Below are 15,829 nucleotides of genomic sequence, written 5' to 3'. Positions count from 1 at the left end.
ATAGAGTTTCGGGAGGCCGATGTGGTGTACTGAGAAGAGTGTAGTTGAGGTGGCGATGGCAAGTGTTGAGCCTTGCGTGAAGAAAGGAGGCGGAGCAGGGCTCCTAGCATGAGCTAAGGAGGCCTGCGTAGGCCTTTGTCCTCCACTGCTGTAAGCGGAGGGAAGAGGGCTGGAGACAAGCCGGGGACACAGGAACACTGTGAGAATGCTGGGAGCGAGGGGTCAGGCCCCGCAGCACTGGTGGAGGGACACCACTTCTTCCATGGCAGGTGGCCAGGGGAGAGTGCGTACTTGGGTTAAGATTGAAGGTTGTTTACTGTGCACTCATGCTCTGATGTCTGCATTCGTTGTGCCCAGTGTCTGTTGCACGACTAGCAAGAGTGTTTCTCTAGCTTACTTTTGTTTTTTTTTGTAGTGCTGGGGATGAAGCCTAGGACCTCGAGCATGCTAAGCATGAGTTCTGCCTCTGAGATCTGCCCCACCCCATTTTAATTTGATTTTTTCTCAGTTCATCTAGTGTCTTTTTTTTTTTTTTTTTTGCAGTGCTGGGATCCAGCCCAGGGCCTTCACATGCTAGGCAAGTGCTCTACCACAAAGCTATGTCCCCAGCCCTATTTCAAGAAAACAACTTTAAACAGGGAAAAAAGGATAAAATAAAAATGTGTTACACGCCTAAGGCATTAGGAGTATTAGACTCCCATTTAGTGATTCTTGGGATTTTTGTTTTCTTTATGTTCAGATAGGTTCTCATTGTGTAGCTCAGGCTGACCTTGAACTCAACAATCTACTTGCCTCAGCCTCCTGAGCGCTGGGATTACAGGCATGTACCACCACAACTGTCTCCATTAGTGATCTTAAAAGCATGAACATGAGAGTGGATGAACAGTTCTCCTTTAGTTGACTTTGCCAAATGTTTGTTAGGGAGTAAGAGAAGAATAGTATGGGGGTTAGGAGGAAGATTTGGTGTCCACAGCCAAGATAAATGGGTTGGAGCACATTCCCTAAGTCTGCTCTGTGGCCCTGCAGTGGTCAGGCCCTATAAGCATCTTTAGTTTAGACTTTGGTCATGTTACATGTGTGTGATCTCCAAGATGTATGTTTCGGGGTTCCCTGAAGCGAGCTTTCCCTGCATTCCTGTTACTGAACCTAAGTGGGCCTAACTGAGGATGACGGGAGATGCAGAAAGGACGCAGGACAGACAGACAGACATGCAGAAAGCTGGGGCCAGGTGTGTTGGGCGTTCAGGTGGAGACGCACCACCGCCTCATTGCTTCTTTTCTCTATTATTCTCTTCATTTACTCTGCTTCTTTTCTCTATCTTTATTCTTTAAGGCCTTACTCCTTTAAAATTCTTTAAAACCTTGCTTCTAAAGTTTTTCTTCTTTCTATTCTTTAAAACCTCACTTCTAAAGTCTTCTTTTCTGTTCTTTAAAGTCTCTTTCCTTATACTTGCACTGTCCCATGTTTTCTCTTAGCTTTTCTTTAGCATAATCTCTTAAAGTCTTTGCCCCTAGACTTGCACTGTCCCATGTTCTCTTTAGCTTTTCTAAAGCCTATGTATAAAGTTCTCAGTGCAGACTTGCACTGTCCTCGCAAGCTGCCAACCAATTCTGTCAGCCCCTTTTTAGCAATTCACCTTTAGCAGTTATTTTCCCTTCAGCAATCCTCCCTTCAGCAGTTCCCCTTCAGCCATTCATTTTCCCCTTTCAGTAATCTTCCCTCTAGCAGTCCTCCCTTCATCCAAAAGCCTCATCCTCCTTCAGCAAGTCTTTTATACCCAGTGGTAAAAAGGAGGTGGAGCAGCTAGTCTTTGGGAGGGGCATGACATTGTAACAAGAGGAACCTGCTCCTGCTTCACTGAGCTCAAACAATTTAGGAAAAGCAGCTGCTCTGCATCTTACTCTAGCCTTCTTCTGCAGCTGGGGCTGGGCCAATCTCAGCCTGCAGAATATTAAGTACAACTGTGCTTACGTCCTCATAGGCTTCTCCTACTCCACTCCCCACAGTCTCCTCGTGTGAATTTAACATGAGAAATAATAGGAGGAAAAGTAGTGATTCCATTTTCTTTTTGTGGTGCTGAGAATCCAGGGTGGAACCTGGGGCCTTGTGCCTGCTAAGGATGCCCACCAGTAATTCATTTCTGCTATTTGGCAGGAATTCGTTCTATTTTGAGTTGATATAGTAACTAGTCTTGGTTAGGCTTGCTGTTTAATAACTTAGTTTGAAATGAAGGAAAGGGGATTACTGCAAGTTGAATATAAGTATGTAAAATATCTCTTTCTGCTAAGTTATAACTTGAGTTTAGAACCTGTATGGCTTTTTTTTTTTTTTTTGGTGGTACTGGGGTTTGAACTCAAGGCCTCACCCTCCCCAAGAAGGTGTCTTATCACGTGAGGCACACCCAGTCCTTTCTGCTTTCGTTCTTTTTGGATATGATCTTGCATTTTTGTCTGGGTCAGCCTGCGCCCTGATCCTCCTACTTACCCTCCTGTGTAAGCCACCACATCTGACTTATTTGTTGAGATGGGGGGTCTCACTAACTTTTTGCCTGGGCTGGCCTTGAGTCATCTTCCCCATCTCCATGTCCTGAGTCACTGTGCTTAGCCTTGAAAAGACTTTTACTGTATGGGTGGTATCGAAATGTTGCAGTCACGTGACACCTAGTCCATGTCCCTTTTGTTCAGGTCAGGTGCTTCCATTATACCCTGTTATTTAGATCTTCTGCTCAGCTTGCCCAGGCTTGATGAAAGGAATTAAGTGGTGTCTGGATATGGCATTGAAGATACCTGGCTTCTTCACAATTAGAGGCCCTAGAGGAATGTCTGAGGACTTCAGTTGTGTGTCAGAGCCTAGATTACTGAGGAGGTCTCAGGGCTTTGGGTGGGGGAGGAGGGGAGGGCAGGGAAGATGATTTTTTTTTTTCTCCATGTGGGAAGGCATCACAATGTTGGTTAAGTGTTGAGTATAGACAGCAGAAAAAAACACTGGTGTGTTATGGTGGAATTTTTTCCTTCAGGTTGGCCTTTCCTATGTAATGTTCATATTTTTCATCTTAGTCATTTTATATAGAATCTTTGCAAATTTATGCTACCAATTATATGCTAGCACTGTATTAATGAAGCTAGGATTTAAGGACATATTAATGATAGCCAGATGCCTGTGGCTGTAATCCTAGCTACGTGCAAGGCTGAGACCAGCCCAGGCAAATAGTTCTCAACACCCTATCTCTAAAATAACCAGAGCAAAATGGGCTGCAGGTATGGCTCAAGCAGTAGAGCACCTGCTTTGCAAGTGCAAAGCCCTGAGTTCAAACCTCAGTCCCACAAAAAAACATACAAATAAGGTAAAAACATTAAGGAATACATTAAAATATATCTAGAAGAAATGAAGCATAACACAGCTGACATTTTTGTTTATTTATTTGTCCCTCTTTTGAACTGTGAGACAGTAAATGATGTATTGAGTACCCTGCATTGTTTTGTTTTGCAGTGCTGGGGATTGAACTCAGGGTCTTTGTATGCTAGGCAAGTGCTGTAATACTGAGCTATATCTCCAGCCTTTGTTTTGTTCTTTAAACATATAAAGGTTATGTTGGGTGTAGTAGTGCACACCTGTAATGCTATACTCGGTAGACTGATGCAGGCTAGTTCAAGGCCAGTCTGGGCTACACAGTGAAACCCTGTCTCAAAAATTAATCAGTAGGTGTGGCTCAAGCAGTAGAGCACTGCTTTGCAAGCGGACAACCCTGAATTCAAACCCCAGTCCCACCCCAAAAAAAGCAATTAATTACTTAAAAAACTATAAATATTAGGAGGCAATCAATAGAGGGAGGGGGTGTTAGGGAATCAGAAAGCGCCTCCACATCTAAGAGGTAATTAGACCTGTTTGCAGGTTGTAGACAGTAGAGCTTACAGACAGTATGCAGGTGTCAAGTTGCTAGGCTTTTTAAGGTAAAAGGCAGGAGGTAGTGATGAGCCATTTGACCGTGGATAGGGGCGTTGGGTATTCACCCCAATGCAGCAAAAGCCATGTTTCCCTTTGTCCTCGTGGAATTTTCTCCTGAAGTGGGACTGGGTACTTGCAGTTTTTCTGGCAGTAAACTGCTGGTAACAATTTATCATCCAAGTAACTGGAACCATTTTTGCTTCGCTCACACCTTCACTCTTCCCAAGAATGCTGAGAAACAGAGTGGAATCTTAAGTTAGGGAGTTGTCAGAATTATACAGAAGGCCTCAGAGAGTTAAAAATTGAAGTTGGGCATGGTGGCATACACTTGTCACCTGGGCTACTCAGGAGACTGAGGCAGGAGGATTGCTTGAGTGCCGTAGTCCAGGCCAACAGAGAGAGTGAATTTCTGTCAAAAAAAAAAAAAAAGTTCAGAAAGGTTTGGTTTATTGACTGAAGACAGCAGTTTGCTTCAGTTTTTTGTCCTTTTTCTCTTCCATCTAACAAATTTGTCTCTCGGTGCTGTGAAATCTTGTGTGTGCATACATGTCCTAATGACAACCTAAACATCTTCAGGAATCAGACAGTGCTAGTGAGAGGCTGTCCAGTCTCATCAAACCTGCTCTAAAGAAAGAGAAGTCTATTTGACTTCAAGTCTAATTCAGACCCTAGAAGGAGGCCAGGTTTGGCTTTTTTTTTTTTTTTTTTTTTTTTTCTGTATTAACTTGGGCACAGTTCTCCAGGCCTCTGTTTCTTCCTCTTCACTATGTGAAAAATAATAGTTGTCTAATTCATAGGCTTGTTTCGAGGAGTAATTCAAATAGTGCATGTTAAATGCTTAGCACTGAGTTGGAACATAGTGAGTTCTCCATACATGGTTGAAAACAAAAAGATTGGCTGTATGGCTTAGTGCTAGAGCACACTGCATAGCATGTGGTAAGGCCCTGGGTGAGGAGAAAGAGAGAGAGAGAGAGTGAGAGAGTGAGTATGAATGAATGAATGAATCCCTGCAGGCTTGACACGGAATCTGTGCTACCTTCTCTTTCTTCCCCTGTGTGTATTTCATTCCAGTCTCAGGTTCTCTGTGTAGTATGTGTGCAGTCACTGTGAGCCGTCTCTAGAAGCTGATGCTTTCTCTAAGGCAGAATTGGTGGATTCCAAGTAGCCTAGAGAAGTACATAATAGAGGGAATGATTTTCTCGATGATTTCTTTTCTTATTTTTTTTGAAACAGTGCCTTTGAAGATGAGACCATGAAGCTTCGACAGCTGAAACTGGACAATCAGGTGAGCAGAGTCTCCGCTCTGAAATTGGTGGAGAGTTATACTGACCCTGATGCCCATGATGTTGACTCTGACGCCTTGGTAGGGTCGTGGGAAGAGGCTGGGAAGGAAAGAGCTCTCAGGGTTGCTCATTAAGCAGTGCTGGAGTTCATTGTTGCTGGACCAAGGTTCTGGGCTATGGCAAGACCAGAGTGCTTTGAGGATATCTGCAGTTAACTGGATTTGGAGCTACAATCACTGAAAATCCCTGTCATCTTTGACAAGAATTAGAAGAATGCTGTATCAGTCCCTTTTCCATTGCTGTAACAAAATACCTAAGGCTGGTACTTTATACGGAAAAAAGGTTTGTTTAGCTCACATTTTTGGAGACATGGAAGTCCAAGATAAGGCAGCACTATGTTTGGCCTCTGGTGAAGGCTCCTTTGGCTGCACTACAACATGGCAGAGAAACAAAAAGGGAAATGGCTATGTGTAGAATTTAGATCACATGGCAAGTCAGGAAGCCAGACAGTTGGGGGTGGGGGTGGGAAGACTTGCTATTTTTATAATAACTTGCTCCTAGAACTCACTGAGGTCCTGGAGTGAGAACCACATTAACCCTTTCCCAGGACAGATGCCCAAATAACCTAACCACCTTCTGCCAGGCCCTAGCTCTTAAAGTTGCACCCCTCTCAGCATCTCCACACTGGGACCAAATTTGCAGCTGGGGGGCTACTCCCAGACCACAGCAAAGGTTGACATTGTATTTCTGTGTAGTGACTTGGTTCTGCTACTTACATACCCCCTGCACTGTAATTTCATTTTGCTACAAGACTTTTATGTCCTGCAATGTGATCTGAACTTGCTGCTCTGGTACTTAGTTTTGTTTTGTTTTTTAAGGGTTTATTCATTGTATATGGATTCTGATGTCATTTTTTAGTCACAGTTTTTTTTTGGAAAGGGGGAGTAATTTTACTTATGTTTGTTTCCTTGACTGGATAGACTGTCTGTGAGAACGAGAACCAAGTCTGGTGTTTTCAAACATTTATTTTTTTGTGTGTGTGTGTGTGTGTGTAACTCAGGGCCTTGAACCATTCCACCAGCCCAATTTTTTGTGATAGGGGTTTTTCGAGATAGGGTGTCACAAACTGTTTGTGCAGGCTGGCTTCGAACTGTGATCCTCCTGATCTCTGCCTCCCGAGTAGCTAGGATTACAGGCGTGAGGCACCAGTGCATGGCTCTAAAGATTTATTTTTAATTAACACATGGCTATTGCTTTCTTTGTGGGTTATAGAGTGCCATTTCAGTACCAAGTGTGCTTTGATGGTCGTCACATCAAAATTTCCTAGCATGGGGCCAGGCATATGATAATTGTTTATTAAATATTTAAGTGAAGGAGGGACTACACGAGCAGTCTAGTGTGTTACAGCTATGATGATTAGACAGCTTAGGACCTGGACCTGGCACTCATTGCTTTCATATTTGCTTTTTGATATGAACGTTTTCTAATTCAGGAAGGTTCAATAGTGCTAATCTACATAGATAGGACCAGTAACAACTCAGATGTTTAGATCCTGTGGTGACAAAAGTATGGCTAAATTGCCTTCTTTATGATGCTGCTGGAAATAGTAATGGAATTTATGGCCTAATAAATCACTTTAATGGTGTAATCACTTAAAACTAGAAAAAAGTAACTGATTGACAGCGATTGTGGGGGAAACTGTCATATACACACACACACACACGCACGCACGCACGCACGCGTGTATACACACACAGTATCTATAGGGATTGGTCCCAGGCGCCCCCCACACTCCGCCCCAGATACCAAAGTGCAGGACGCTCAAGTCCCATATGACTTCCAGCGTAGCGTTGGCACGGGGTGCGGTGTATCCTCCCGGTGCTTTAGATCACCCTGGATCATTTGTACCTAGTACAGTGTGAATGTGGGAACGCTGGAAACAGTGCTGTGTGCTGATTAGGGAATAATGGCAGGAAAAGAAGTCTGCGCATGCTCAGTGCAGGTGCACGGGGCGGGAGGTGGGGAGGTGGGGAGGTGGGGGGGTGGGGCTCCTCCAAATACCTTTGATGTGAGGTTGGTTGAATTCAGATACAGAACCTGTGGACACAGAGGCCAACTATTTATATAACAAACCTGAGTACCCCCAGAATCAGAATCATGTGTCAAACCGTTTTCTGCCTTCATCCCACTGTATAGCAAAGTGTATTTAGGGCGAAGTGGCCTCAGAAGTGCAGATCTGGGTGGAGATGGAGCTCAGCGGCCGAGAGTGAGCCTCGCCTGCGCAACACCCTGTGTGTGTCCCATCCATCTAAAAGAAAAAAATAGATCCTGTATTTTTATTCATTTTTATTCTTAGGCATCCTAGTTTTACAAGGCCAGTAGGACATGCTCTGCTAATATTAAATGAAATCTGTGGTGTATCTGTTAAATAATGTTTCAAGATTTTAGTTTTGAATTTTGACATAGATACATTTTTCTGGATTTTTTTAAGGTGGTCCCAGTATTTCATAGTTTTTACTCTCTTCAGTGAGAGTACTGTATGTGGTATGCATATAGCATAAACGCTGGGACTTTTGTAAGTCTTTCTATAGCGTGAAATTTTTAAAAATTATGTTTTTATATGGGTAATAAAAGCATATAATAAGAGTTCAAATAATAAAAAAATGATGTCTCCTTCCTTCACTTTGGCCGAGTTCCTGGCATTGACACTCAGATGTCCTCCAGAGAGATTCAAAGACTATAAAGAGAAAACTCAATAGGAATTTTTCAATTTAAGAAAAAATTCTTTGGGCCTTGTGTCCAGTGGTGTTAGCTAGTAGCGTGAGGATGGCCGTGCATAGGAAGGAGTGGCCTAGCTCCCAGTGGAGCTGAGCTGAGCAGGACAGGCACTGGCTGTGAATCTGAAGGCGTTGCTTCCACTTCTAACTCTGGATTTGGGCACCTACAGTCTGTTGGCCTCAGCTATTTCTCTGTGTTAAGGTGAGACTGGGGGTAATGGTAGAATATAGGGTGTTGAAGTGTCACAGGTTCAGCTGAGCTGGATGGAGGCCTGTGGACGAAGGCGAGGTGGCTGCTCTGGTAGGCCCTGTAGCAGGTAGTGTCTTGGGGAAAGCCTCAGTCCAGAGCAGGCCAACCCAAGGGGTACAGAACCTGTCCATCAGGCCAGTGATAATCAGTGAAGGCCTGACACCCCTGAGGAATTCTATTCCAGCCATGTCTGTTTGGTGGAGAGTCACTGCTCACAAGCTCTGTCAGATGAGAAATGAATTGCTAAGGATGACCAAAGCTAGTTGGCTGTGTGAGGATTGGTTCATAGCAGCTAACCTTGTAAGTGGTAAGTCTCAGTGAAGGAATTATTCTCTGGGGAAGAGTGTACCAGAGTTGGCTGGCCTTCACATCCCCAAAAGACCTCGAACAGGAAGCAGCATGGTTTGCTGAGTTCAGAGCACATGGAGTTTGTAAAGTGATCTTTATGGTGAGTCTCTGTAATGTGGAGGGCAGTCATCTTACTCTGCTGAAGGGTTACACCAGCCAGAGCAGTGAATGGATGGTCACCTTAACAGGAAGGACTCTGCCATGGACAGCACTAGAGACACAGAGTAAAGCAGGTTGGGCACTTCCATCTTCCCTTATTTCTATATGGGCCATTTCCCTTTTCCTAAATTATTCTTTCATAACCCAGATTACAGTATTATGGATTAGTTTATTTCATATTTGTCATGGTTTCCTGTTATATTAACTTTGAATTTGACATTTAAAAGCCTTACATTCTTGTAATCCCAGCTTCTCAGCAGGTAGAGACTTTCTATTTCAAAAGAAACTAAAAGACCAAAAGAACTGGGATGTGGCTCAAGTGGTAGAACATTTGTCTAGTAAGCTCAAGACCCTGAGTTCAATCTCCAGTACTGCCAAAAAAGAAAAAAATTTTTTTACATTTTAAGATAATTTGCACATGCTGTCATTTATTTATGTATTTATTTATTTTCAGTACTGAGACTCAAACTCAGGGCCTACACCTTGAGCCACTTCACCAGCCTTTTTTTGTGATGGGTTTTTTCAAGATAGGGTGTTGAGAACTATTTGCCTGGACTGACTTGGAACCTTGATCCTCCTGCTCTCTGCCTCCTGAGTAGCTAGCATTACAGGTGTGAGCCACCGGCACCCAGCAACCATATGGAATTTTTAAAAGCTTCATCGAGATATAATTTATATAGCATACATGTATGCCTAAAGTACACGGATAGTTTTTAGATCTTATATAAATGGACTCACACAGCATGTGCTATGTGTGTCTGGCTGTTTGGCTTGTAGGGTAAATATCTTAGTACCTCGTCCCCATTGTATGTCTGGGTAACACCGTGGGGTAGCACATGATTCGCCATTCATCAGTTGTTGGATATTTGCACTCTTCCCACTTTTTTGCTATCATAAATGATAGCCGAATATCAGTGTAGAATTTTTTCTCTGAAAATATCGTCATTTTTCTTATGTCTGTACCTAGGAGTGGTATTGCTGGACTGTGTGCTAACTGTCTAGCATTTAAGGAGCTGCCAGTCTGTTTTCCTAAGGGCTAGACCATTTTTCCTTCCCTCCAGCTACATGAGGCCTCGACTTGTTCATGTCTTACCGACACTTGTTACTGTCTTTGATTGCAACCATTTTAGTGGTTGTGAGGCGGTGACGTGCCTTTCTCTAATGACTAATGGCATTGAACAGGTTTTATGTGCTTGGTGGCCTCCTTTGAGAAATGTCTGTCTAAATCCTTGGCTCATTTTAAAGTCTTTTTGTTACTGAGTTAAGTTCTTTATAGATTCTAGAACCAAGCGCCTTATCAGAAATGTGATTTGTAGACATTTCCTCCCATTCTGTTACTTGTCTTTATCTTCTTGCGGGTATCATTTTCAGCATTAAGGTATGAATTTCCCTATGTTTTTCTTCGGTCCCTTATGCTTTTTGGTATTACATCTGAGAAAGTGCATTCTTTTACATGTGGACATCCAGTTGTCCCAGCATCTCTTGTTGAAGCGCCTCCCCATGGTGTGTATTTTGCCTTTATTTTACTGGCTTTATTGGCACACACTTATTTTCGGGTATGTGGGCACCTCAGCTGGCTACAGCTTGTAAGGATTTCCTGACTTGCTGTGACAGTGCTCCACAGGCATGCAGGTTAGGTAGAGAGCTTACGCCATCTGGTGGAAAGTGGGCTGAAGTGCAGGCACAGCCCCATTGGGCAGAAGCCTGCCTTCTAAGACAGGTCACAGTACACTTAGTTGATACTTTAAGATGTCTAATTTAAAACTTTTTGTCTTGGCTTCCTATGGTCTTACTGTGTGCAGGAGGTTAGTTGTGTTTGGGTTGTGTTATTGTTGCGGTTGTTATGTTGTACTGTGTTTGAACTCGGCTTTGTGCTTGCTAGGCAGGTGCTCTAGCATTTGTGCCATGACCCCAATCCTTTTCGGCTTTTTCACATAGGGTCTTGCTAGCCAGGCACTAGCTAGGAGGAAGAGATCAGGAGGATTTCGGTTCCAAGCCAGCCTGGGCAAATACTTTGTGAGATCCTATCTTGAAAATACCCAACACCCAAAAAAAGGGCTGGTACGGCGGCATAAGTAGTAGAGTGCCTGCCTAGCAAGTGTGAAGCCCTGAGTTCAAACCCTAGTACTACCAAAAAAAAAAAAACCCAAAACAGATAGGATCTTGCTTTTTGCCTGGGCCTGCCGGACCTTGGTCCTCCTACTTATGCCTCCCAATAGCTAGGATTGTAGCACATGACACCACAACTGGCCTCTTAGTTGAAATGGGGTCTCACTAAAGTTTTCCCCGGGCTGGACTCAGACCACAACCATAATCCTCCTAGTGTCTGCCCTGAAGTAGTCAGGGTTATAGGCGTGAGCCACCATGCCACTGAGATTAGTTATTTTCAACCAAATCAGTAGACCTTAGACAGCCATTCTGACCTTGCTGGCTTTGCTCTGTGCTTGGTCCACTCACTCCAGGAGTCTCACTGTGGCTTCAGCCCAGCATCTGTGGGAAGTTGAGACATAGTAGATCAAGCTATCGTTAATTTGAGGCTTACCTGAGCTTTATCATCTCACTGGATAAAGCCCCTTGGTGGAAATTCCCCCTGTATCTCCTCATTGTTTACTTTGATGTCACCATTCACTACTTAAAAAAAAGGAAAAGGAATACTCTTATCTACACGATTCAGTGTCTTTCTTGAAAACACTCGATAATTCTGATCAAATCCTAGGTCTTCAGCCTCCCTTTTCCAGACCATAAGCTGAATGCAGGTTTTCTGTAGTACAGTCTTCCTTTTCATGTGTTGGTAAAATGGATTAGGCTGTTGCTTATGTTTTTATTTCATCCGTCATTTCACAGTTACAGGATTTATGAAATTTAAGAGTGGTGGCCATATAGATAAGATACAGCAGTCTCTCTTTTTTTGTGGGGGGAGGGGACACTGGGGTTTGAACTCATGTTTGCTAGATCCTGGCATGAATTTGTGGTAATTCATGAAATCTCAAAATAAAGTAAAATCCAAAAAATTATCAAAACACAAAAATATCAATAATCTTTACTCTGATCATCTATTCTTTTTTGCAGGACTGGGATTTGTGCTCAAGGCCTTGTGCTTGCTAGGCAGAACCCCAACACTGGGCTTCCTCTTGTTCTTGTTAGTGTTAGGCAAGAGCTGTACCACCTGAGTGATGCCCCTAGCCCCCTAACCACCTTTTTGCTTCTAGGTTATTTTTCAGATAGGGTCTTGCTTTTTGCCTCTGAGCCAGCCTCAGACTATGATCCTCCTACCTATGGCCTCCCATAGCTGGAATTTCAGGCATATGCCACCATGTCAGGCCTATTAGTTGATAGGGGGTCTTGGGAACTTTTTGCCTGGGGGTGCCCTCAAACTTTGATCCTCCTGTTCTGCCTCCTGAGTAGCTGGAATTATAGGAGTGAGCCACTGCACCTGGCTGACATCTAGTCATTTTCAACGGTATAGTCCGTTACCTTAACTCTCCCAGTGTACCTCTATATACAAGGTTGAGTAAAAAACAAACCAGCCAATTTCCTGTGTGTGTGTTTGCAATTTATCCGCCTGCTTTCATCCGCCCTGTTCAGGAAAAGCATACTTCCTTCCTTCCTGTGGTTAGTCTCATCCCTTGGACTGGTTCTTCTTCCTGCAGGTTCTTTTGAAAAGCAGTGTCAATGAAAAAACAGGTAGTAGCTGGCCTTTTGCTATCTGCTTAGGTTATAATGTCTGCTCTTTAATCATGGCTTCAGTTTTTACCTCGGGTCTTGGCATTTTTCCTGTTCACAGATATCCCAGATCCATAATTTCTATGCATTATAAGCTTTTGTTTGCCAGAGTTTAAAAATAGTATTTATAATTGAACCTGCCTTTCCATGAGACCTTTCTCATGGTCTCATGCTTTTTTACCTTCTTTATCTTGTTCTTGTTTTGTTTCATTTTTTTGAAACAGGGTCTTGCTCTGTTGCCCAGGCTGGCCCCAAACTCCTGGGCTGAAGGGATCCTCCCAGCACCTCCCAGGTAGCCGGGACTGCAGGCATGCCACATGTCCAGCTCTTTCTTGCTTTCGTGGTGCTGAGGATGGAATCCTGGGCCTTTGCACATGCTAGGCAAGCACTCCCTCTGAGCTGACCCCAGCCCCTCTCTTTACCTCGCTTTTATCAGTAGAGCTGATTGCTTTCCATTTGAAATGTTCCTGCTGTCCTTTTTTTTCCCTTCTCTGGAAAAAATTTGTTCAATTTTTATAAGATGAACAAGAAAGCTGGGCACTGGGGCTCACGCCTGTAATCCTAGCTACTCAGAAGGCAGAGATCAGGAGAATCATGATCCGAAGCCAGCCCGGACAAATAGTTCTTGAGACCCTATCTTGAAAAAAAAAATCACTAAAAAGGGCTGTTGGAGTGGCTCAGGGTGTAGGCCCTGAGTTCAAATCCCAGTATGCAAAAAAAAAAAAAAAGATGAACACGAAAACAAAGCTACTGCTCTATGGCTGATTAAACATGAAAATAACTTGGGCTTCAGGGGATAATAAAATTGTTTCTCAGAGCTGGGGGTGTAGTTCAGTGGTAGAGTGATTGCCTAGCATGTAGGAGCCCTGGGTTTGATTCTCAGCACCAAAAGTATTTTGTCCTTCCAAATTCAAAAGTAGGAAAATATAGAAAATTGAAAAAATGAAACAGTATTCATATTTTGCCACCTGGAGAAGCCACTGTTGCTGTGCTCCTCTCAGCATTTCCCTGTGCACATGTGTGCATTTGTATGTTTTTGGTTTTGTTTTTTTAGCAGTATTGGGGTTTGAACTCAGGGCCTCATGTTTGCTAGACAGGTGGTCTACCACTTGAGCCACTTATTTTTTTCAAGATAGGATCTTGTGAATTATTTCCTGGGGCTGGCTTTGAACCTCCATCCTCTTGGCCTCTGCCTCTTGAGTAACTGGGATTACAGACCTGAGCCACCAGCGCTTGGCTGGTTTATACATTTTTAACGTGTGATCCTGCTTTGAGAGCAATGTAGTGACCATCTGTACTTGCAGTAGACTTGAATCATGGTCTCAGTTGTAATTTCAAATAAGTTTTTATAGGTGATCAGTCAACATTTGTGGAAGACTGTAAAACTGGACGTGGTGGTTCAGGCCCATAATCCCAGTCCTTAGGAAGCTGAGGCAGGAGGATCATGAGTTTTAGGCCAGCCTGGGCTACATGGCAAGACCCTGTCTCAAAACACAAACAAAAAACTGTGTCTCAGTTTCCCATTTGAGACTGTTCAAAGTGACTGGTCTCCTAGCTGTAATATCACATTTCCTTCCTAGAGGGCACTGCTGGAGAAGAAGCAGAGAAAGAAGCGCCTGGAGCCCCTCATGGTCCAGCCAAACCCCGAAGCCAGGCTCCGGCGGCTGAAGCCAAGAGGTAGCGAGGAGCACAGGCCTCTGGTGGATCCTCAGACCCCACCCAGCGACGTCGTCCTCCATGGTGTGTATTTAGGCAGCTCACTTCTGCGGGGGTACACTTTTCACAGACCTAAAAGAAGGCAGGAGGAGTCTGAGATGGAGCACAAGGACAAAATTAGCATCACTTCTAGGTACCTTCCTAAATCTTTATAATCACATTCCACATCTGAGTAGAATAAAAGATGCCTTCAAGTTCATGTCCATCTTCGTACTATTGTTTTTAGATGCCAAATGAGTTCTTCTAGTTTTTTTTTTCTGGTGGGACTGGGGTTTGAACTCAGGGCTTCATGCTTGCAAAGCAGATGCTCTGCCATTTGAGGTGCTTGAAATTTTGGGGTTTTTTTTCTTTATTCCTGGGAATGGAGCCCAGGAGTTCATTTATACTAGAGGTGTGGAGCTATACCCCATCACTGAGCAGCTTATAGTTTTGATTGCAAGACCATGGCAGAGGAAGACCGTGAAGCCAGGAGTAGTAGAGAACATCCATTTTTGCAGTAGGTAGCTCAGGGGAGCATCTGAGATGGTGAGGGAAGAGGAGATTAGGTAGAAATAAGAGCCTCTCACTTGTGTCCCTTAGCAGGGTGTGGACAGGATCTACTTGTTTCTCTCTCTCTGGTGCTGGGGATGGAATGGAAGGCCTTTTGCCTGCTAAGCACCCCCAGCTCTTATTCTCAATCCTAAATTTCTAATGTGCAACATCAAAGCAAACAAAACTGTTAATAAAATCACCACCAGTCTCAGACATATGTTCTTGTGGTATAGAGGAAAGAGAAAAGGGGAGGTGGATTTCAGTTTGTTTGTTTGTTTAATTTGGAGATACCACACACCCGACCTGGGTTGGTAGTTCTTAATTCTGGTCACATCCACTAAAGCCAACCAGCTAAATACTGGATAAACACTGCCCTCTTTATTTTGGATCATAGGCATTGATGGGCCAGCTGCCTTTCTGAAGCCAGATACTCAAGATTTGGAAAACAAACTGCATGTTCTCTCAGTGGGCTCCTCTGCTACAGAAGAGGACACTGAAGGAAGTGTGGATGGGGAAAGTGCTCCAGACACTGCTTCCAAGCCAGACCTTCGGGAGATTCTCCAAAAACATGGTGAGGTGGGTGTGTGTGTGTGTGTGTGTGTGTGTTTGGTAGGACTGGAGTTTGAGCTCAAGGCTTCATACTTGCAAAGCAGGCACTCTACCACTTGAGACACACCTCCCATCTGTTTTGCTCTGGTTACTTTGGAGATGGGGGTCTTATGAACTATTTGCCAGGCTGACCTTGAACCTTAATCTTCCTGATCTCAACCTGTCAAGTAGCTAGGATTATAGGCATGAGCCACTGGTGCACAGTGAGGATTGGTAATGATTGAAGACAGTTTGTCTTCTTAATCAGTTATACAATTGTTCCTTTCTTTCACTGTTGGTTAACAATCTACATGACTCAAAAGTGCTTGTAATGTGGTTTAGGATTTATGGAGGTGATGGTGTTGAGCATTACAAAATCTATTTCTCTCTCTCTCTCTATTTTTCAGTCCCCACCTCTTTCCACAAAGTTGCCCTCAACACCTGTGCCCTGCCTCCATCCATAGTCCATGGTGACTGAGAGCTTGCTTTCTGCCAGTGGAATCTTCAGT

The 15,829-nt window shown here is 43.8% G+C and overlaps 1 protein-coding gene across 4 annotated transcripts in view; it reads left to right on the top strand.

Moving 5' to 3' along the window:
- The window catches only part of Tulp3 (TUB like protein 3), a 54,988-nt gene that overhangs the window by 24,796 nt on the left and 14,363 nt on the right, over nt 1-15,829 (top strand). For 3 of the 4 annotated variants that reach the window (XM_074076283.1, XM_074076280.1, XM_020187117.2), the window contains exons 2-4: nt 5,179-5,230; nt 14,066-14,225; nt 15,127-15,303. In XM_074076283.1, coding sequence (XP_073932384.1) covers nt 5,179-5,230; nt 14,066-14,225; nt 15,127-15,303 — 389 coding nt within the window. The remainder of the gene's footprint in view (nt 1-5,178; nt 5,231-14,065; nt 14,226-15,126; nt 15,304-15,829) is intronic. The other variant, XM_074076282.1, reaches the window with a different exon arrangement.

This window comes from Castor canadensis, chromosome 6 (genome assembly GCF_047511655.1).
Source record: "Castor canadensis chromosome 6, mCasCan1.hap1v2, whole genome shotgun sequence".
NCBI lineage: Eukaryota > Metazoa > Chordata > Mammalia > Rodentia > Castoridae > Castor > Castor canadensis.
Note: the sequence above shows the minus strand (reverse complement) of the source record. Positions and strands in the feature narration are given on the sequence as shown.